This window comes from Martes martes (genome assembly GCF_963455335.1).
Source record: "Martes martes genome assembly, chromosome: 8".
NCBI classification, from domain to species: Eukaryota; Metazoa; Chordata; class Mammalia; order Carnivora; family Mustelidae; genus Martes; species Martes martes.
Genome location: NC_137895.1, coordinates 123,224,390 through 123,248,015, shown reverse-complemented (window position 1 = coordinate 123,248,015; position 23,626 = coordinate 123,224,390). Strand labels below are relative to the sequence as shown.

The 23,626-nt window shown below is 37.2% G+C and overlaps 1 protein-coding gene across 1 annotated transcript in view; it reads right to left on the bottom strand.

The window, feature by feature from the left end:
- PLXDC2 (plexin domain containing 2) overlaps positions 1–23,626 on the bottom strand; it is a 446,156-nt gene that overhangs the window by 32,842 nt on the left and 389,688 nt on the right. Inside the window, exon 13 of the mRNA XM_080812133.1 lies at positions 12,296–12,456. Within this exon, the coding sequence (XP_080668259.1) occupies positions 12,296–12,456 (161 nt within the window). The remainder of the gene's footprint in view (positions 1–12,295; positions 12,457–23,626) is intronic.

Genomic DNA, 23,626 nt, shown 5'->3' with positions numbered 1-23,626 from the left:
GTATTTTGTTTCAATGAAACATTTTTTAGTTTCCTTTAAGACCAAATAAGATTAAGGAATACCTTGTAAGTAAAACTTAATTATAAAAAACATGCGACTTCCAGATAAAAAAAGACTCGTGCGTCTATGAAACCATCTATTTATTATATAGATTATTCAACGGATCATGTCTTCCCAATTCCCAAGGGTTATGCATCTAGCAGCTGCAAAGCAAGATGCCAAACTCTGAGTAAACACTTTTTTCCTCCCCAGCAGCAGCCTTTGAATCCTTGCCTGGCTCCTGTCCTCTGGCTTCTTTCCTGGAGGCACTATTGATTGCCAGGAAAAGTTGAGGGCCACAGCTGCCTGTCTTCCTTTAATCATATTCTCCACTGGTCCTTGTTATGCACAAATATTTGTTGGGATGGGGAATCCCTTGAGTGGCAAACTGCTTAAAAGACCATTGTTATACTGCTGCTGTAGGCGGCACAGCCTGCAGCCCAGGACAGGGAGTCCTGGGTTCAAGTCTCAGCTCTGAAAGTAGACTTCAAGTGACCCCAGCACACTATTTCACTCTCCTGGGTTTCTATTTCTACACTGAGCCTGAATGTAATAAAGGTATAGAAAGGACACTTTCCGCGTAGGTTCCAGGAACAGATGATTTTGGTGGTTTTGATTAATATGGATTTTACAGCATTGAGAGCTATGCAACTGGGGTGAAGAGATAAGAATCATCTTTCAGAATGTTAACTTTGGTGGCAAGTTGGGTAAAATAATTTTTTTAAAACAAGATTTCGTTTTTTAAAAAAAGATTTTATTTATTTATTTGACGGAGAGAGATCACAAGTAGGCAGAGAGGCAGGCAGAGAGACGGGGGAAGCAGGTTCCCCGCTGAGCAGAGAGCCCAACGCAAGGCTCGATCCCAGGACCCTGAGATCATGACCTGAGCTGAAGGCAGAGGCTTAACTCACTGAGCCATGCAGGTGCCCCCAAGATTTAATTTTTTTAGAGAAAAAGGGAGAGAGAGAGAACAGGTGAGCATGGGGGAGGGCAAAGGTAGAAGGTTGCCTCTTTTGTAAAACTCAACATTCAATTTGAAATCCACACCTTGATTAAAATATGTTTATCATCTCTCTCTAGCCAGTAGAATATAAGCTTCATGAGGGCAAAGATTGTCTCTTGTCCTTTTTGTTTATCTCTGTAACTTGGGTACTTGGCACCTAATAGGAGATCAATGAATGTGAATGAATGAATGAATGAATGGACAACTTATCAAATAGCTTTGTCAGCATCTCTCTCCTCAAGCTTCCAATTTCCTTTCCCCAGTGCTAAAGATTACTTGGTTTTTTATTTTCAAAAAACGTGGAGAGAATCAGACTTTCTAATCTGCTCTTCTTTCTGCAAGGTTTTCTCTAAAGCCAGCATTGTCCAATAGAAATACTGTTCGCCGCATACATAATGTTAGAACTATTTGTAGCCACGTTAAAAAGTAAAACTAAGTGAAATTAATTTTAATTGATATATAAATGACAAATAACATTGTGTTAGTTTGAAGTGTATTATATAATGATTCAATATTTGTGTTTATTGTTAAATGATCATAGTAAGTCCAGTTACTATCTGAAACCATACAAAGTTACAAAATTTTAACTCTTGTGATAATAACTTTAAAGATTTACTCTTCTGGCAACTTTCAAATACACATGACACTATTACTGACTATACTCACCCTGCTGTACATTATATCCCCATGACATTTATTTTCCAACTGGAAGTTTGTATCTTTTGACCCCCTTTACCCATTTCATCCACTTTTCAACTTCCCTCCCCTCTGGCAACCACCTTTCTGTTCTCTGTATCTGTGAGTTTTGTTTGTTCATTTATTTTGTTTTTTAAATTCTATATATAAGGGAAATCATATGGAAATTTGTCTTTCTCTGTCTGATCTATTTCACTTAGCCTAATACCTCAAGGTCCAACCATGTTATCGCAAATGGCAAGATTTTAATCTTTTTTATAGTTGAGTAGTATTCTATTGTGCATATATATGTATATGTGTATATACATACGCATATACATACACACACACACACAATTCCTCCTTATCTATTCATTCATCAGTGGACTCTTACATTAACCTATTTCCATGTCTTGGTTATTAGAAATGATGCTGCAATGAATGTAGGGATGTGTATTTCTTTTCAAATGAGTATTTTCATTTTCTTTAGATAAATACCCAGAAGCAGAATTGCTAGATAATATGGTATTTCAATTTTTAATTTTTTGATTTTTTGATTTTAATTTTTTGAGGAAAATTTTTTTGAGGAAACTCCATACTATTTTGCACAGTGGCTGCACCAATTTACATTCCCAGCAATAGCACACAAGTGTCCTCTTTTTCCCACATCCTGGCCAATATCTGTTATTTCTTGTCTTTTTGATAATAGCCATTCTGACAAGTGTGAGGTGATATCTCATTGTTCCCTAATTAGTGACAATGAGCATCTTTTCCTGTGTCTCTTGGTTATCTACATGGTTTCTTTGGGAAAATCTCTATTCACTATTAATCAGACTATTTGTTTTTGTTTTGCTACTGAAGTATATGAGCTCTTTATGTATTTTGGATATAACCCCTTTAGTGGATATATGATCTGTAAATATTTTCTCCCACTCACAATAGGTTGTCTTTTCATTTTGTTGATGGCTTCTTTTGGTGTGCTTCTGCTTTTTAGTTTGATGTAGTTTCACTTGTTTATTTTTGCTTTTATTGCCTTTGTTTTGGGGGGCAGTTTCAAAAAATCATCACCACAACTGATGTCAAGGAGCTTACCACCTGTCTTCTTCTAGAAGTTCTTTGGTTTTAGGTCTTACATTCAAGTCCGTATTTTGAGTTAATTTTTTGTGCATTGTAAGAAGTCTAGTTTCATTCTTTTGTATGTGGGTGTCCAGTTTTCTCAATACCATTTACTGAAAAGACTGTCCTTTCACTATTGTGTATTTTCGCCTCTTTCGATGTAAACTAATTGACTACATATGCATGAGTTTAACTTTTCTGGGCTCTCTATTCTATTCCATTGGTGTCAGTTTTTATATCAATAACAGTGTTTGATTGCTCTAGCTATGTAATATCATTATTTCAAGCCAGGAACATGATGCCCTCAGCTTTGTTCTTCTCTCTCAAGATTGTTTTCACTATTCAGGGTCTTTTGCTATTCCATACGAATTTGGGGATTGTTTGTTTTATTTCTGTAAAAAAATGCTGGAGAATTGACATTGCATAGGGATTGCATTGAATCTCTAGATTGTTTTGAATGATATGGAGTTTTAAACTATAACTTATTCTCTTAATCCACGAGTACAGATTATCCATTTATTTGTGTCTTTAATTTTTTTCATCAGTATCTTATAACCATTAGCATATAGGTATTTCATCTCATTGGTTAATTTTTTTCTTAGGAATTTTATTATTTTTGATGCAATTGTAAATGGGATTCTCTTCTTAATTTCCTTTTCTGAGAGTTTGTTGTTAGTGTATACAAGCACAACATATATTTGTGTATTGATTATTAATCTTACAACTTTACTGAATTTGTTTATTCTAATAGGTTTTTGGTGGAATCTTTAGGGTTTTCTATGTATAAGATCATGTCATGGGGCGCCTGGGTGGCTTAGTGGGTTGAGCCTCTGCCTTTGGCTCAGGTCATGATCTAAGGGTCCTGGGATCGAGCCCCACATCGGGCTCTCTGCTCAGCGGGGAGCCTGCTTCCCCCTCTCTTTCTGCCTACCTCTCTGCTACTTGTGATCTCTCTCTGTCAAGTAAATAAATAAAATTCTTAAAAAAAAAAAAAAAGATCATGTCATCCACAACTAGTGACCATTTTATTTCTTCCTTTCCAATATGTATGCCTCTTATTTCTTTTTCTTGTCTAATTGCTCTGGTTAGGATTTTTGATACTATATTGAATAAATGTGGCAAGAATGGGCATCCTTCTCTTGTTCCTGGTCTTAGATGAAAAGCTTTTAGCTTTCTACGTTGAATATGATGTTAACTATGGGCTTGTCATATATGGCCTTTATTATGTTGAAGTATGTTCCCTTTATAGTCACTTTTTTGGAGAATTTTTATCATAAACAGATGTTGAATTTGGTCAAATACTTTTTTTGCATCTCTTGAGATGGTATGATTTTTTCCCTCATTTTGTTTAATGTGGTGTATAATGTTGATTGATTTGCAAATGCTGAACCATCCTTATATCTCTGGAACAAATTCTACCTCATCATGGTGTATGATTGCTTTAATGTATTGTTGAATTTGGTTTGCTATATGTTGTTGAGGATTTTTCGCATCCATATTCACTGGAGTATTGGCCCAGGATTTTACTTTTTCGTGGTGTCTTTGTCTGCTTCTGGTATCATGGTAATCCCACCTTTGTAAATGAGTTTGGAAGCATTCCCTCTCTTTAATTTTTTGCAAGAGTTTAAGAAGGATATGTATTAAGTCTTCTTAAAATATTTATTAGAATTTACCAGTGAAATTGTCTTAACCTGAAATTTGGTTTGTAGTAAGATTTTTGATTACTGATTCAATCTTCTTAACTAGTAATTAGTCTATTCAGATTGTGTATTTCTTCATGATTCAGTCTTTGAGGACTGTATGCTTCTAGGAATTTATCCATGCTTCTAAGCTGGTGTATAATTGTTCATAGTAGTGTCTTACCATCCCTTTTATTTCTGTGGTATCAGTTGTAACTTCTCTTTTATTTCTGATTTATTTGAGCTCTCTTCTCTTGGTAAGTCTAGCTAAAGGTTTGTCAAATCTATTTATCTTTTCAAAGTACCAGCTTATTGATCTTTTCTTCTGTCTTTTTAGTCTCTACTTCATATTTGTGCTGTTGTTATTTCTTCCGTTCTACTAACTTTAGGCTCTGTTGGTTTTTCTTTTTCTAGTTCTTTCAGGTGTAAAGGTACACTGTTTATTTGAGATTTTTCTTGTTTTTTGAGTTAGGCGTGTTTTACTATGAACTCAGAATTCCCTCTTAGAACTGCTTTGCTGCATCCCATACATTTTAGTATGTTGTACTTCCATTTTCATTTGTCTCAATTTTTTTTTTAATTTCTCCTTTGATTTCTCCACTGTCCCCCTGGTTTTTCAGTAGATGTTGTTTAATCTTCACATACTCATGATTTTTCCAGTCATTTACTGAGGCTTTGTGGGAGAGTGCAAGGGTCGGGCATGCCTACTGGCTTTAGTGGGGCAGCAAGAAAGTGTAGGGCTTGGGGATGCCCACTGGCTTTAGCAAGGCCGTGGGAGGGGCTGGGGCATGCCTGCTGGCTTTTGAAGGGGAGTGAGGCAGTGCAGTGACTGTGTGCCCCTACCGGCACCAGCAAGGTTTTGAGAGAGTGCAAAAATGGTGCTTACCAGCACTACCATTTCTGAAGAGAATCCCAAAAGCTCCTTCAGTGCTTTCAGATGGGCAAATGAATCTCCTTCACATATAGTTTAGGTGCTTTTCAAATTGCTGCTTCTGTGGTGGGCCCTGGAGTGATGAGTCCGTGTGTGAGCCTTTTAAGATCAGTATGTTAGTTCCTTATAGACTTTTAGGTCTCCTGGATGGCAGCCCCATTGGTTTTCAAAGACAGATGTTTAAGGAATTCATCTTTATGGTGCAGGTCTCAAGGGTTAGGGTGCCTGATACGGGCCAGAAACCCCTAGCTCCTAAAGAAGTTCTGGATTTGTGAGATCTCTCCTGACTATAAGTCACCATGTTGGGGATGGGGCTTTTGGTAAGCATGGCTTTTCCGTGTCTACCTGTCTCCATATGGTGCTTTTATAATTTGTTGTGAAGGAGCTGTTCCACAGTTTTCCAGGTCTTTTTCATAGGGAATTGTACTACAGGTTCAGGGTGTCTGTGGGAGGAGGTGAGTTCAGGATCCTCCTGTGCTGCTATCTTGGACCACCCCCCCAAGTCAATTTTAATAATATATTTTAGTTAACCCAATATCCCCAAGATATTTTCATTTTAACATGTAATTAATATAGAGATTATTAATGAGCTCTTATACATTCTTTTCTCGTAAACTTCAAATCTGGTGGGTATTTTATATGCACCTCAGTCCAAACTAGTCACATTACTTTTTTCTTTTTTTTTTTTTAAAGATTTTATTTATTTATTTGACAGACAGAAATTACAAGTAGGCAGAGAGGCAGGCACAGAGCGGGGGGAGGCAGGCTCCCTGCCGAGCAGAGAGTCTGATGCGGGGCTTATCCCAGGACCCTGGGATCATGACCTGAGCCCAAGGCAGAGGCTTTAACCCACTGAGCCACCCAGGCACCCCAGACACATTTCAAGTGCTCAATTGCCACTTAGGGCTAGTGGCTACCACACTGACAGCTCAGCTCTATACCCTCCCTTTTCTCTAATCCTCAGGTTAAGAATTATATTCTATATAAAGGTAAGCCTCATTGCTCTGCATTATCTTAGTGTCCTTGTGAGAGGCATTGTGCCTATAATTTTTGCTTTCTTCCCTATCATCTTTAAATGAGCTCTTTGTTCAGATTGCTTTCTCCATGAGAGTATGTTCAGTAGTACTTTACAGCATCAGCAGCATGATGTAGTATTCTTAGTTTTTGCTTTACAAAAAAAACTTTAATATTTTACTCATAGAATCTACTTTCCAAGATATCAATCACCTTTATCATTAGGGTCTTATCCATTTATCTTCATTTTTATTGATAGAGAACAATCAAATCTGGACATAAATGTCTAAATATTAGCCATTGTTTAAAAGACTAAGAAAAATCAAGGGCAGTATTCAATGTAAATTCTTTCATTAAGATTACTAGTCTAAAGCGATTTGTTTATAGTCCACATAGAATTCTTTCGTGGGGATTCTTTTTCATGTGATTACTACTGTAGAATATTATTTTCTTGACCTTCAGCTAGATTACATTTTATGCATCTTAGTTAAAAATCTTAAATTGTGATATGTTTAAGTAACAGTGTAAACATTTATCTCTGTAACCCATATTCATGCAACAATGAAATTTATTATAAATCACAGAATCTATGCCTAGAAATGTTCAGCAAACACTAATGTAGAATCTAAGGCATATTTAATTCTTCCAAAGAGACAGTAGTTTTATTAAAATCTATTAAAAATTAAGGTGCATGTGATTATTTGAATATTTGTTTTCTGCTATTTTGTTTCAAGATAATAATAAAAAAGATTTTAAAGTACATTAGTCATTCTTGTGTCATATGATGGATTTCGGTCACAATCAGGTGTATTTTTGAAAATTAGTGAGAAAAGTCAGGTAAACACAAAATGAAAGTCATCTAGTAAAAAGTTAAAGAAAATATTCAGCATAAAATGTGAAGAGGATGATAGAGGAATAGAAGATAAGTTCAGGAAAAATAGATTAGTCTGCTAGACTGAGTAAAGACTGAATGTCTTAGGAGAATGAAACTCTTACACATGACCCCGTATATGATGACATAGGATATAAACATTTTAATTGTTTAATTGTACAATATACAAGGTGCTGACCTGCTTTATCACAAGGATTTCTTGACTTTCATCTAGTTTTCCCTTCATTTTAGTTATTTTATTGCCTTTTGTCACATTCACTTAGTATTCCATATAAGGATGTATTTCTAGATTTTAATTCCCATTTTATCCCATTTTTTCCCATATTAAATATGACATTTAAAAGCTAAAGCCCAGGGGCACCTGGGTGGCTCCATCAGTTAAGCATCTGCCCTTGGCTCAGGTCATGATTCCAGGGTCCTGGGATGGAGCTCCATGTCAGGCTCCCTGCTTAGTGAGGAGTCTGCTTTTCTCCTTTCCCTCTGCCCCTCCCCTCACTCTCTCTCTCTCTCAATAAATAAATAAAATCTTAAAAAAAAAAAAGATAAAGCCCATTTAAGTACTTTGTATGAGGGAGAGGGTTTGTTTCCATAAAATGCACAATAACTGGTATATATTTTCTGCAAGAACAAAACACAGATAACAGCCATTGTCATTCCCTTCACTAAAAGGAGACAAGAGCAACAACAGCTACACAAATTGGTGTACAAATCCAGACAATGATCTTTGGCAATATTTCAGTGCCATTAAATGGCTTATTGCCTTCTTTTGATTTTACTTTTAAGAATCTATTCTAAGGACATAATCTATATCCTCCTATATTTTTACACAGCACCTGAGGAAAGCCCTCTACACACAGAGAGGCAGCATGGCCCAGTGGTTGAGGATATGGTCTCTGGAGAGCCAGGGCTCAAATTCTGACTCCACCCTAGGCTAAATTCATGATGTTGAGCAAGTTACTTAAATGTTGTGTCTCAGTTTCATCATCTATGATATGAAATAAAAAGATAATATTTATTTATCCTAAGGTCTTTGTGAGGATTAAATGAGGTAGTAAGTATAAATCACTTCCACTAGGTGAATTCAATATGTGTTCATTATTACCATCATTACTGTCATAACAGGGCTAACTATAATAGCAAAAATAACAACAACAAGAAAAAAGAAGAGCCCCAGTGCTCCATAATATGAGATTGGTTGCATAAACTCCGGTCTATCCACTCAAGGGCAAAGTCATTACATTTCATCACAGTATATACAGTGTAGGACAGGAATTAAGTCCTATAAGCATTCGATGCAATCTGAATTTCATTATGAAAAGCACACAAGATACACACTGGGTAACATTTTAATATCACAAAAATGGAATGTGTATGATGGTCAAGGGCCTGTCGTAGTTTAACGGGTAGAGTGTAATGCATCTCACATTTGATGCAGTTTGTGGCTGGCAGAATGATAACCTTCCAAAGATATGTGTGTCCGAATAGCTAAAATCCGCCAATGCTACCTTCTACAGGAAAATGAACTTTGTAGATGGGATTAAATTAAGGAGTTTGAGATGGGGAGAGTATCCCGGATTGTCCAAATGAGCCCAATGTGATCACAAGGGGTCTTGCAAGAAGGAGGCAAAGGGATTTAGAGTTATTAGTAGATATGATGGCAGAAGCAGAGTTTGGGATGATTAGAAGGGCCAGGAGTCAAGAAATGCATGCAACCTCTAGCAGCTAAAAACAGTAAACAACTTCTCCTGAAATCTCTAGAAGGAACCAGGCTTGCTGACACCTTGACTAATTCTACACTTCTGACCTCCAGTGAGACTAATTATACCAGTGAGACTAAATCTGGACTTCTGACCTCTAAACCTGTAAGATAATAAGTATGTATTGTTTTAAGCTCCTAGGTTTGTGGTAATTTGTTACAGCAGCAATAGGAACCCAATATATAGTCAAGTAAGGCTCTTTTCTAACATTTCTAGGAAATGTTAGTAATTTCTGAATAGCACCCGACAGCACAAGAGACAATCAATAAAAGCTACTGACTAAACACTGAATGGAATAGTATACAGCCATCAAAATGATGTTTACAAATGAAAAAATGTTATTTTTAAAAAATAACAGTTTGCATTTGGGTGAAATCACAGTTAACTAACTGGGCAAATATCAAATTCTGCATACAAAAATTCCAGTAGAAAATAAATTAAAATAGTAATAGTGATTGTTTCCACATGTTGGCCTTATAAAGATGACTCTACTTTTTCTTCTTTACATTTCTGCAAATTTTCTATACCTAACAGGTATTGTTTTCATAATGGGAGAAAGCACATCAATTTCATTTAAAAAGCAGACAGGAGTATAAAGAGGCACATGAAAAGCAATTTACATAATATTGGTAAATTCAATATTTTTATGCACCAATGACTCTAATTTAACTAGTAATTTAAAACCTTCAAATTCCTGGGTCTAGCATGTCAGTTGCTGAGAAGTCATGACGGGTCTGTGTTTTGAATTTGTCAACATGGGTCAGCTTTAATAATAGTAAAGCTAAGATTATCATCTTCAAAAATCACCTGCTGACCAGCCACGGTGAGCTGCATGGGGATAGCAAGCGGGGTGTCAAGGAGGAAGTGATTTATGTAGAAATTGGCTATCGACCCAATGGGAAGGAAAAAGGCAAAGGGGAGAAAAGCTCAGGAATCTGCAGAATGATTCTGCTTACTTGAGTGTAGAAAGATAAGAGAAATCTTTCTACAACTGTGGCTCTTTGACCTTGGAGAAACCATTCCACCACTCTGACCGTCAATCTCTTCCTTTGTGTTGTGAGGGCACAGAACAAAACTATCTCTAAGATGAATGCCAAAAGAAACCCTCAAAACCCCACAAAAAACAAGAAACAAACACAAAAATAAAAAAACTTCCACTTATTCTTCAGTCTCACTTTGTGTTTCCGCAGGGATTGCTATGCACCGATGTGAACTGGGTCCTCTGCACCGTGCAAATGGCCAATTCCATCACCATCAGATATTTCACAGTGTCTTCATTTTTACAGTGTCAGAAAATAGACTGCATGGTGCATTAAAGGCTTCAATAAGTAAGGGGTTATAGCAGTAGCCTGATGTCTGCTTAGTCACTGAAGCCTTGCAGCTTGTCGCTTGTCAACTGTTTGAGGAATGCATTCATGACCCAGGAAAGTTTCCTACTTTCTTCCATGAAAGGAAGCAACATAGCAAAACTTAAAAAACAGCTTTCCAACTAAATGAAATACTTGATAATTTCACAATTATTTTGATTTTAAATGAGGATGCCATTTCCAGAATACATATGTGAAATTTTAATGCAAGCTCGAAATCTCAAAGGATTTTTTTCCCAGAAAATATTGATAGAGTACCTCTTATTTGAAGGAAGCTTTGTTGTTTAATCCAAATCTTAAGGAATTTTTAAGTCAGTAGGAGGGGAATGAATCAGGTTCATAGTTAATTCTAATGTGAAACAGAAAGGTAAATGCCATAAGAAGACATGGATGAATTATAATGGATAGAATTTCAGAGGAGGACGAGAGATCATGTCCAGCTGTCCAGACAGAGATGGTTCAGGGAAGCTTATCAGACACATGGCATTGAAGGTGTTCAGATCCTGAATTCAAGAACTGGGATGGCAAGAGAGAGCTTTGTTGGTGGAGGAAACAGAATAAACAAAGTCTTGATGGCATGGAAAATTTGGAGCATGTATAGAGAAAAGTAAAAAGGGAAATTTGGTGGTGTTGTCATCTCCAGATGGAAGATGTATGGGATAAAGATCAAAATGATTGAGAAGATCTAGACCACCAAGGCCTTGAATGCCAACCTAAGGAGACTGCATTTTAGTCTTTTGGACTTTTGAGCAATTATTTAATTGATTAGCTCTCATCTCTCCCTCTTAGAGGGAACAAAGGTAATTCTGTAGTTTAAAATTTACGATAATTTCTCATTCAACAAGTGAACAAAATTCTAATCCACCTTTCTGTATGTCACCCAATGAATTGGAAAAGATTTCAGATTTATAGTTTCGAAACTCTAAGGGGGGAAGATTTCCTCCATTGCTTTACTATTTCTTTGGGGTTGGAAGAGCAGGAGCCCTATTAAGATGTTTGGAATGAAAGCTGCACACATGATGGTCTCAGGAATTCCAACTGACCGGGGCATAGAATGGGACATGAACTTTATCCAGTGCCCTCCCAGCATCCTAATTTCAGGCCTTTTGGACATCAAGGCTTGGCTTTGGATCCTTTAGCACAGCCCCTGGTCTTCCTCCCTGGTTGTTCTTGGGAACTGGCACTAAATCTACATTTTGTACATGAAAAGAGAACAACAGTTCAGCACAGTGCTCTCTCTGTGGCTGAGTGTGTGTGTGTGTGTGTGCCCACATGTGCATGCATATTCATATATAAACATATAAATATACACACATTACACAAAATGGTGATGGCACATACCCTTATCTTTTTGTTATACCTGTTACATCTTATTGTTATTTTGTAGTGAAAGCTCTATTTTTCCTAAATGGTTGACAGCATGTCCGCCATATTGTATTATGAATCCAGCCAATACTCAATTAGTATTTACTGATCAATACATCCAAGCCAAATCCTGCAGCCTCCAGTACCTGCTGAATTTCCTTCTACGATTAGGTGAACAGCTGGTCTAACAGGACTAAAAACATGGTTTCTACTTTTCTTCAGATCTGCGAAAGGCAAGATAGTTTAGCTTATTTCTTTAAAATCTCCTGAGATAAGTGAACTTATCACATGAAAGCAATCTATCAATATATGTGTGTGTGCATGCATGTGTGAAACCCGTCTGCTCGCGACTGCAAAATGCAGAAGTCAGGTGCTGCATATTAAATACAGATGGTGTTAGCAAATACACGGAGTTCATCAACCAGCTTGGATTTCATGTGTCATGCCCGACACTTACCTCAATAAAGAAAATGCTGGCTGCTGACGTTGGATGGTGATACATATAGACGGTCACGAGAATGGCTGCTACTATAATGAGGACCAGGATGAGAATTCCAACAATGAGGCCAGCATGAAGGGTGCCCCCTTTCTTCTCGGCTGCGCTGTCATCTGTAGAAGCTGAAAGAACAGCACAGCTGTCAAAACGTTCATGTGTGTGCTTTCAGGTTTGCATTTTCATTAGAGGAGGTGTTTATAGTTTCAATAAAATGCCATTAGAACTTTTTATTTTACTTTCTGTACAACTCTTCCTTTCCGTGACACCAGTTTTAGAAGTCTGATGCTCTTTATTTGGGCAATGAAAAATCCATGCTATTCATGATTAAAAATACATTTATAGTTGTGTTTTAATTTATAGTTCAAGAAACAAAATTAATAGCTTTTATTCTAAAAGTACTGTGGAAAATCTAAAACTCTAATTAACTATATAATAAATTTGACTTTGATTTTTCTCATTAAACCACTGCCACTTTTACCTAGGGAAAAATTGATTACTGTTTGAAAGTTCCTCTCTCATCTTCTTCTGGAAATTTTATATTGCAGAGTTTAACTTTCTTTTGATGGGCCAGAACGTGTGCATTTTCAAAAAGTCTGTGCATGAGTTCAAAAGCTAATTTTCAAAATCTTTTAAAAACTGAAATGCTCTTTAAAAGAGTAACAGATGGACGCTAAATGACCCTCAGATAGTTATATCACCATCTCAAGAGAACACACAGAATATCAAAATATTCCACTATGCCACAAACCAATATCATTTGGTCTGACTTTTACTGAGATGTTTTCCACTGTAACGCCCATTTTCACAGAATCAGGAAAAAGAAATTAAATTTCTAAAGAAATAATTACAACCCAAAGTCAGTCAACCAAATAAAGCTAATCTCTAAAGTCTTCTCTTGTTCTAAAATTCTGCAATCTTTGATGACTACTCAGGTATTGAAAGATCTTAAATTATATGTAGCAGGTAACTGTTTATGTGCATACTATGACTGATTATTTTGAACCATTAGAAAAATTGCTTAATATTCATAAAAGTTCTACAGCAGTAGATTCCTAATCTTTTTTTTTTAAGATTTTTTAATTTATTATTTATTTGACAGACAGAGATCACAAGTAGGCAGAGAGGCAGGCAAGGAGAGAGGAGGAAGCAGGCTCCCTGCTCCTTGCTGAGGAGAGAGCCCGATGTGGGGCTTGATCCCAGCATCCTGGGATCATGACCTGAGCCGAAGGCAGAGGCTTTAACCCACTGAGCCACCCCGGTGCCCCTAGATTCCTAATCTTTTCATTACTAATTTGCATCTTTGTTTTAAACATTATTTTCGTCTATTGAACCTCATTTAATAAGCACTGATTTATTTCTCTTATTTTAGATTTTTTGCTAATAAAAAACAAACATGACTCCCTCTCAGAATGTGTGGTCAATGTGAAGTAACAGAATTTCAGATAAAGCAAAGAAACATGACTTCCCTATTCTTCCTGACCACCCTTTAAATTTTGTTGTTATTGTTTGTTTATTATCTGCTTGAGACCCATGGTAGGTGTTTGGTAATTCTCCAAATCTAATAAAGCTCAATATCCTAAAGCTTTCCCTTACATAACTAAAATTCATTGTTGAAAGAAAATACAATTTAAACAGTATTCATTATATAAAAATTCACTCACAGAGAGGATTTTGGAAAGAAGGAAGAGTATAAATATCAGGGATCTGTCTCCCTTTGTAGACAAAAAATGCACTGGCAGAATGTGTCTGACAACTATCTTGGCACTCTGGACTCTATCAAAGCCTTGCAACTTTCAGGAGAAAGGCTTGGACAGCAAATTGTGGTTAATTTCAATTTCAGCTCTTAGCACAGTAGTGGCTACCCATCCTCCACCCCTCAGTCATGTGGCAGGCAGCTGCACATGTGTTCTTGAAGTAGCATACAGGAGCCAGGGCAGGCAAAAAGCACCCTGTCCTCCAGAGATCAGGGATCTGTGTTCTGACCACTGATTGGTGCTTCTCATCACAGAGGCACAAAGATGTAGCCATTAGTTTCTTGTACCTTCCTCCATTGTTGCTTCCCCCTCTGGCTGAAGTAATTTCCAAGGGATTTAGAGAGCTAGGGCTCTTTTCACCCTCCTCCACTTCATTTTTCTCTTTTTCCACTTTTGGGAGCTAGACAGTAAAGACTAGGACATTCAAAAACAACTGCATGTATGGGGGAAAATTAGACAGTGAGGGCACATGCCTAGGAAATGGCTCAGAAAAGACCTGAAAAGACATTAAGATTACACCTCAGGCTGGTCCTCAGCTAGAGACAGTCTGCAACAACAATAACAACATATAAGACAATCAACAATAAACAAAAATAATATCAAAAAGCAGCAAGCTATGGGGAAGGGGAGGGGGAGAATCTGATTTCCAGAGTTACCACATTATTAGATTCAAATGTCCAGTTTTTAGCAAAAATTCACAAAACATGCAAAGAAACAAGAAAGTACGGTTCATTCAAAGGAAAAAAAAAATCAACAGAAACCGTTCCTGAAAAAGAACTGACAGCAGTATAATAGAGTTTAAAATAATTGTCTTGAAGATGCTCAAAGAACCAAAAGAAGATGGGGAGAGAGTCAAGAAAACAATGTGTGAACAAAATGAAATATCAACACAGAGAAAGAAGACTGAAAAAAGCAGAAAGAAATTCTGGAGCTGAACATATACAGTAACTGAAATGAAAAATTCACCAGAGGGATTCAAAGGCAGAATTGAGCAGGCAGAACAAAGAACCAGTGGACTTGGAAGACAGGACAGTGGAAATCACTGACTTTGAGGGACAGAAAGAAAAAGAGCTGAAGGGCCATCAAGTAGATCAACATGCACATTGCAGGAGTCCAGAAAGGAGGGACAGAGAGGGGGCAGAGAGAATATTTTAAGAAATAATGGCCCCAAACTTCCCAGATTTGATAAAAGACATGAATATAAACATCCAAGAAGCTCAATGAACTCCAGTAAGATGAACTTAAAAAGACCCACACCGAGATTCATTATGACCAAAGTTTTGAAAATCAAAGTCAAAGAGAGAATCCCTAAGATAACAAAAAAGAAAAGAATGAGGAAAGAGCAAGATGGTGGAGGAGTAGGAGACTGAAATATCATCAGGTCCCAGGAGTTCAGCTCGATAGTTATCAAGCCATTTTGAACATCTACAAACTCAATAGGAGACAGAAGGAAAAAAAGCAGCAATTCTAGGATCAGGAAAGCAACCACATTCTGGAAGGTAGGACATGCAGAAAAGTGAATCCGAGGTGATAGGTGGGAAGAGAGACTGTGGAGGTAGGGGCTGGCTCCCAGCAAGTAAGAGAGCACTGGAGCACAAAATTGGAACTTTTAGAAGTCAGCTCCACTGAGGGAAGTTGCTCCCAAGGCTTAGCGGGTGGTACAGCCCTCCCAGGGACAGTGTGGTCTCAGGACCTGCAGGAACACAGAAAGACCAGGGGTGCCAACATGTGGCAGAGCTGCCATGTATCAGAGCAGAGAAGCCAGATGCAGAGACAGAGCTGAGCAGGGGGCTCTCAGCTCCGGGTTACCTTAAACCGTGATCCAAGGCACAGTCAGGCCACTGCTCTTCCAGCAGGGACCCCACAAGTGGCAAATCTGGACAGACTCCCCCCTCCCCCCACTTGCCTCCTCCAGGAGGAGTGGCACGGGAGTGCACTGCAGGAATCTGCTGGGTTTGGAGACTCCAAACGGGGCCATGTGACAGAGATAGAAACACTTGGTCACAGGCCTGGTGAGCTCAGAGAACAGCCAGAGACCAGGGAGATGGGGGGGATTGACTGCTTTTCTCTGAGGGGGCACTGAGGAATGGGGCCCTGAGCACTTGGCTCCTACGGGGCTGGAGATTGGGAGGCCACCATTTTCATTCTCCTCCTCCAAAGCAGTATGGAAAATATTCAGGAAACAAAAGCTCCTGAGAGTGAACCTGCACAGATTACTTAGCCTGGTCCCTGACAAGGGTGGAGTAATTCCGCCTCAGGCAAAGACACGTGAGAATCACTGCAACAGGCCCTTCCCCCCAGAAGATCAGCAAGAATATCCAGCCAAGACCAAGTTCATGGATCAATGAGAACTATGGAACTCCAGAGCTAAGGGAAAGCAACACATAGAATTCATGGCTTTTTTCCCCGTGATCCTTTAGTCTTTCAAAAGTAAATTTTTTTGAATTTTATTTTTTTCTTATTCTATTTTTAAACATTTTTCCTCTTTCCTATTTTAATGATTTTAAACTATTTTATCTTATCAATACCTTTCTAAAAATATTTTAAAATTTTTATAGTTATAGTCACATTTTATCCCTTCACTGTATTTAACCTTATTTCTTTGTATACATATAGGGTTATTTTTTTTTTCTTTAAAATTTTGGGATACAATTTCTTCTAACAGATGAAAATATACCCTAAATCTAGCACATAGCTTTAGTCTAGTCTCCAGTCTGATCACATTCTTTCCTCTTTTTTTTTCTTTTTTCAACCAACTTCTTATCTTTTCAATTCCTTTTTTAAAATCTTCTATAATTTTCATCTTTATAGTCATATTCCATCCCTTCATCATGTTTACCCTTTTTTTTGTACATATATAAGTTTTTCATTCTTTAAAATTTGAGAGGTAGTTTCCTCTAACAGACCAAAATACACGCAAAATCAAGTGTGTGGCTCTGTTCTATTCACCAGATTTTATATATATATATATATATATATATATATATATATACACACACACACACACACACACACACACACACATACACACACACAAAATATTAATATATATATTTTTCTTTTTCCCCCCTTTTTCTCTCCCAGGTTTTGGGTATCTTCTGATTTGATTAGTGTTTATTTTTCTGGGGTCATTGCTACCCTTTCAGTATTTGTTCTCTCATTCATCTATTTTTATCTGGATAAACTGACAAGGTAGAAAAACCACCACCAGAAAAAAAAAAAAAAAGAATAAGAAGCAGTACCGATGGCTAGGGATCTAATCAATATGGACATTAGTAACATGTCAGAATTAGAGTTCAGGATGACGATTATCAAGGTGCTAGCTGGGCTCAAAAAAAGCATGGAATACAATAATAGTAGGGGATTTTAACACTTCCCTTACTGAAATGGACAGAACATCTTAGCAAATCAATAAGGAAATAAGAATTTAAATGACATGCTGGATCAGATGGACATCACAGATACATTTAGAACATTCTATCCCCAAACAACAGAATACACATTCTTCTCTAGTGCACACAGAACATTCTCAACCTGGGTCACAAATCAGGTCTCAACTGGTACCAAAAGATCGGGGATCATTCCCTGCATATTTTCAGACCACAATGCTCTGAAGCTAGAATTCAGTCACAAGAGGAAAGCTGGAAAGAACTCAAATACATGGAGGCTAAAGAGCATTCTACTAAAGAATAAATGGCTCAACCAGGAAATTAAAGAAGAATTAAAAAGATTTATGGAAACAAATGAAAATGAAACACAACTGTTCAAAATCTTTGGGGCACAGCAAAGGCGGTCCTGAGAGGAAAGTATATAGCAATACAAACCTTGCTCAAGAAACAAGAAAGGTCTCAAGTACACAGCCTAACCCTATACCTAAAGGAACTAGAGAAAGAAGAGCAAAGAAAGTCTAAACCCAGCAGGAGAAGAGAAATCATAAAGATCAGAGCAGAAATCAATGAAATAGAAACCAAAAGAATAGCAGAACAAATGAACAAAACTAGGAGCTGGTTCTTTGAAAGAATTTATAAGATTGATAAGCCTCTGGCCAGACTTATCAAAAAGAAAAGAGAAAGGACACAAATAAATAAAATCATGAACTAAAGAGGAGAGATCATAACCAACACCAAAGAAATAAAAACAATTATAAGAACATATTATGAGCAACTATATGCCAGCAAATTTGAAAATCTGGAAGAAATGGATGCATTCTTAGAGACATATAAAATACCAGAGCTGAACCAGGAAGAAATAAAAAACCTGAACAGACCCACAACCAGTAAGGAGATTGAAGCAGTTATCAAAAGCCTTCCAACAAACAAAACCCCAAGGCCAGATGGCTTCCCAGGGGAATTCTACCAAACATTTAAAGAAGAATTAATACCTATTCTCCTGAAATTGTTCCAAAAAGTAGAAATGGAAGGAAAACTTCCAAACTCATTTTATGAGGCCAGCATTACCATGATCCCAAAACCAGACAAAGACCCCATCAAAAAGGAGAATTACAGATCAATATCCCTGATGAACACAGTTGCAAAAATTCTCACCGAAATACTAGCTAATAGGATCCAACAGTACATTAAAAGGACTATTCACCACGACAATGTGGTATTTATTCCTGGGCTGCAAGGTTGGTTCAATACCCGCAAATCAATCAATGTGACATAATACATTAATAAAAGAAAAAATAAGAACTCTTTGATACTCTTAATAGATGTTGAAAAAGCATTTTACAGAGTACAGCATCCTTTCCTGATCAAAACTCTTCATAGTGTAGGCATAGAGGGTACATACTTCTATATTATCAAAACTGTCTATGAAAAACCCACAGTGAATATCATTTTCAATGGGGAAAAATTGAGAGCTTTTCCCCTAAGGTCAGGAACACAGCAGGGATATCCATTATCACCACTGCTATTTGACATAGTACTAGAAATCCTAGCCTCAGCAATCAGACAACAAAAGAATTAAAATGCATCCGAATCCACAAAGAAGAGGTCAAACTCTCACTCTTTGCAGAAGATATGATACTTTATATGGAAAACCCAAAAGACCACTTCAAAAGTGCTAAAATTCATACAGGAATTCAGTAAAGTGTCAGAATATAAAATCAATGCACAGAAATTAGTTGCATTTCTATACACCAACAGCAAGACAGAAAAGAGAAATTAAGGAGTTGATCCCATTTACAATTGCACCCAAAACCATAAGATACCTAGGAATAAACCTAACCAAAGAGGCAAAGAATCTGTACTCGAAAACTATAAAGTAGTCATGAAAGAAATTGAGGAAGATACAAAGAAATGGAAAAATGTTCCATGCTCATCGATTGGAAGAACAAATATTGTGAAAATGTCTATGCTAACTAATGCAATTTACACGTTTAATGCAATCCCTACCAAAAACCATCAATGTTTTTCAAAGAAATGGAACAAATAATCCTAAAATTTATATGAAACCAAAAAAGACCCCAAAGAGCCAGAGGAATGTTGAAAAAGAAAGCCAGAGTTGACGGCATCATAATTCCAGACTTCAAGCTCTATCACAAAGCTGTAATTAATCAAGGCAGTATGGTAGTGGCACAAAAACAGACACATAGGTCAATGGAACAAAATGGAGAGCCCAGAAATGGACTCTCAACTCTATGGTCAACTAATCTTCAACAAAGCAGGAAAGAATGTCCAACAGAAAAAAGAAAGCCTCTTCAACAAATGGTGTTGGGATAACGGAACAGTCACATGCAGAAGAATGAAACTGGACCATTTCCTTATACCACACACAAAAATAGACTCAAAATGGATGACAGACCTCAATGTGAGACAGGAATCCATCAAAATCCTTAAGGAGAACACAGGCAGCAACCTCTTCAACCTCAGCCGCAACACCTCCTTCCTATAAACATTGCCAAAGGCAAGGGAAGCAAGGGCAAAAATGAACTATTGGGACTTCATCAAGATTAAAAGCTTTTGCACAGTAAAGGGAACAGTCAACAAAACCAAAAGAAAACCAACAGAATGGGAGAAGATATTTGCAAATGACATATCAGATAAGGAGCAGTATCCAAAATCTATAAAGAACTTATCAAACTCAACACCCAAAGAACAAATAATCCAATCAAGAAATGGGAAGAAGACATGAACAGATATTTCTGCAAAGAAGACATCCAAATGGCCAACAGACACATGAAAAAGTGCTCAACATCCCTCAGTATCAAGGAAATACTGACCAAAACCACAATGAGATACCACCTCACACCAATCAGAATGGCTAAAATTAACAAGTCAGGAATCGACAGATGTTGGTGAGGATACGGAGAAAGCGGAACCCTCCCATACTTTTGGTGGGAATGCAAGCTGGTGCAGTCACTCTGGAAAACAGTATGGAGATTCCTCAAAACATTGAAAATAGAGCTACCCTACGACTCAGCAATCACACCACTGGGTATTTACCCTAAAGATACAAATGTAGTGATCTGAAGGGGCACATGCACCTGAATGTTTATAGCAGCAATGTCCACAATAGCCAAACTATGGAAAGAGCCTAGATGTCCATCAACAGAAGAATAGATAAAGAGGATGTGGTGTGTATACACACACACACACACACACACACACACACACACACACACACACAATGGAATACTATGCAGCCATCAAAAATTCTAAAACCTTGCCATTAGCCATTACACACACACACACACACACACACACACACACAATGGAATACTAAGCAGCCATCAAAAATTCTAAAACCTTGCCATTAGCAATGACATGGATGGAACCAGAGGGTATTATGCTAAGCAAAATAAGTCCATCAGAGAAAGAGAATTATCATATGATCTCTCTGATATGAGTAAATTGAGAGGCAGGGGGTGGGGTCGTGGGGGGTAGGGAGGGAAAAAAATGAAACAAGTTGGAACCAGGAGGGAGACAAAACATAAGAGACTCTTAATCTCAGAAAACAAACTGAGGGTTGTCAGGGCGAGGTGGGTAGGGATGGGGTAGTTGGGTTATGGACACTGGGGAGGGTATGTGCTATGGTGTGTGCTGTGAATTGTGTAAGACTGATGATTCACAGACCTGGTCCAGATAATACATTACCCCTGGTCCAAATTATACATTATATGTTAATTTTAAAAAGTTAAAAAAAAAAAGAAAATAGCAATAATACAGACAATAGGCAAGGAATATTCATTCACTCATTTATTTAAGAGAGAACAAGAGTGTGGAAGGCTGGTAAGAGGGAGAGAGAGAATCTCAGGCAGACTCCACACTGAGCATGGAGCCTGATGTGGGGCTTGATCTCACTACCCTGTGAGAACTGATCTGAGCCAAAATCAAGAGTTGAACGTTTTACTAACTGAGCCACATAGGTGTCCCTGTTTATTTTATTTATTATAGAGAGAGCAAAAGAGCCAATGAGTTTAATCATTCCCTACAAAAAAAATCAACTAAAGAGAAAAGAAGACAGTAATGCTGGAGGCACATAGAAACAAATAGCAAAAATGATGGAAATAAGCCCCTCCTTATCAGTAATTGTTTTACATTTTAATGGATTAAAGACTCCAATCAAAAAACACAGATTGTCAGAAAGAATAAAAACACATGATCCAACTATATGCAGTCTATACAATACTAACTTCAGATCCAAAAACACAAATGGATTGAAAGTGCAAACATGAAAAATGATATTCCATACAAATAGTAACTAAATGTCAGCAGAGGTAACTATACTAATGTCAGACTAGTAGATTTTCAATTCAAAAAGTTATGAGACAAAGGACATCATGTATTAACAAAAAGTTTCAATACAATAAGAAGATATAATAATTACAAACATCTATCTAGCTAATTACAAACCACCAAAAAATATAAAGCAAAAACTGATGAATCAAAGGGAGAAACAGACATTTCTGTAATAATAGTGGGAAATTTCAATATCCACTTTCAATATTAGAAAGAACTGGACAGAAGATAAGTAAAGAAAGAGGACTTACCACAATAAACCAACCAGCTCGAACAGACATACGGAACACTTTACCCAATGACAACACACACATTCTTCTCAAGTGCGCATGTAAGACCTTTTAGGGTAGACCATTTGTTCGGTCACAAATTAAGTGTCAACAGGTGTAAAAAATAGATATCATTCAAAGAAGTTTCTCCATCCACAGTGGGATGGAGTTAAGAAATCAGTAACAGAAATAAAACTGGAAATTCACAAATTTGTTGAAATTAAGCAACAAACTTGACCAACCAATGTATTGTCATGAAATCACAAGGGAAATTAGATATGAAAGAAAACAAAAACACAAAAACCAAAACTTAGGGGCTACCACAAAAGCAGGGCTAAGGAGGGAATTTATAGCCATTAATATTCACGTTAAAAACAAGAAAGATCTTGAATCAACAACCTAACTTTACAAGTTAAGAAACTAGAAGGAAAAGAACACATTAAACCCGAAATTGGCAGAAGGAAGAAAATAATCAAGATGAGAGCAGAGAGAAGCAAAATAAAGAATAAAAAAAAATAGAGAAAATTAATGAAATTGGTTCTTTGAAAAAAACAAAATGGGGACCCACACACTAGCAGTCTAGCCTCAGAATCTGGACCCTGAGCCTCTGATCACTAACCCCACAGCTGATAGTAAACTGTATTTACTGCTATTTCTCCTTACTTCATGTTATCAAGTCTGGCAAAGAATTCTAAAACATCTTGGTAATTTCAAATGAAGAAAAATTAAATACGGTTAAAGGATTAACATTGTGCCTTCAAGAGGGTAGGGGCTGTGTCTGATCTGTCACTTCTGTGAGACTATGTCTACCTTCATATGCACTGAAAATCCATGTTTGTAAGAAGGGAAGGAGGGAGAGAGGAGGAAGAAAAACGAAAAATAAAGCTGTTGAAAATGGGTTACAGCTCTTGGAATGGCCACTTCTCCAATAAAAATCAAATAAAGTTTATAGCAGATTACTTTATCTGGTCTTCAGTTACCTTTTCTCTGCCATGTAGTCAGTAACAGTAACTCTCCCAGAGAAGTGCTGTGAGAATTACCATTGAACATATATAAAATACTTGGGAGAGTAAGCACTTAATTAATGTAGCCATTCTATTAATATTATTACTTCTAATATGAGGCAGGTTGAGGCAAATGATGGTGTCCAATTCATGACAGCACATAAACTATGTTTTTGCCCTTAAGATTTTTTACTTTTAAAGTTTGGCTTTATTCTTAAGTATGCTTATATCGTACTTTGTGCACTTGGCTTTTTTTTTTTTTTCTTATTTTTAAGGGTATGATACATTACTGTCATGGGAAAATGGGATTACTTTAAAATGTTGCTTTGGAGAGAAAGTGGCAAAAAAAATCTACTTGGGTCAAGAGGGGAAGCCTTGAATTTTTCTTCAAATCCTATGTGTAATTCCATCCATCTATCCTCCCATCCCTCTCCTCATCTATCCATCCCTCCCACCCTCAGATCCATCCATCTAAACAGCATCTGGTTCTTTCTCTGGGATGAGTAGTCTTTTATAGGCAGCA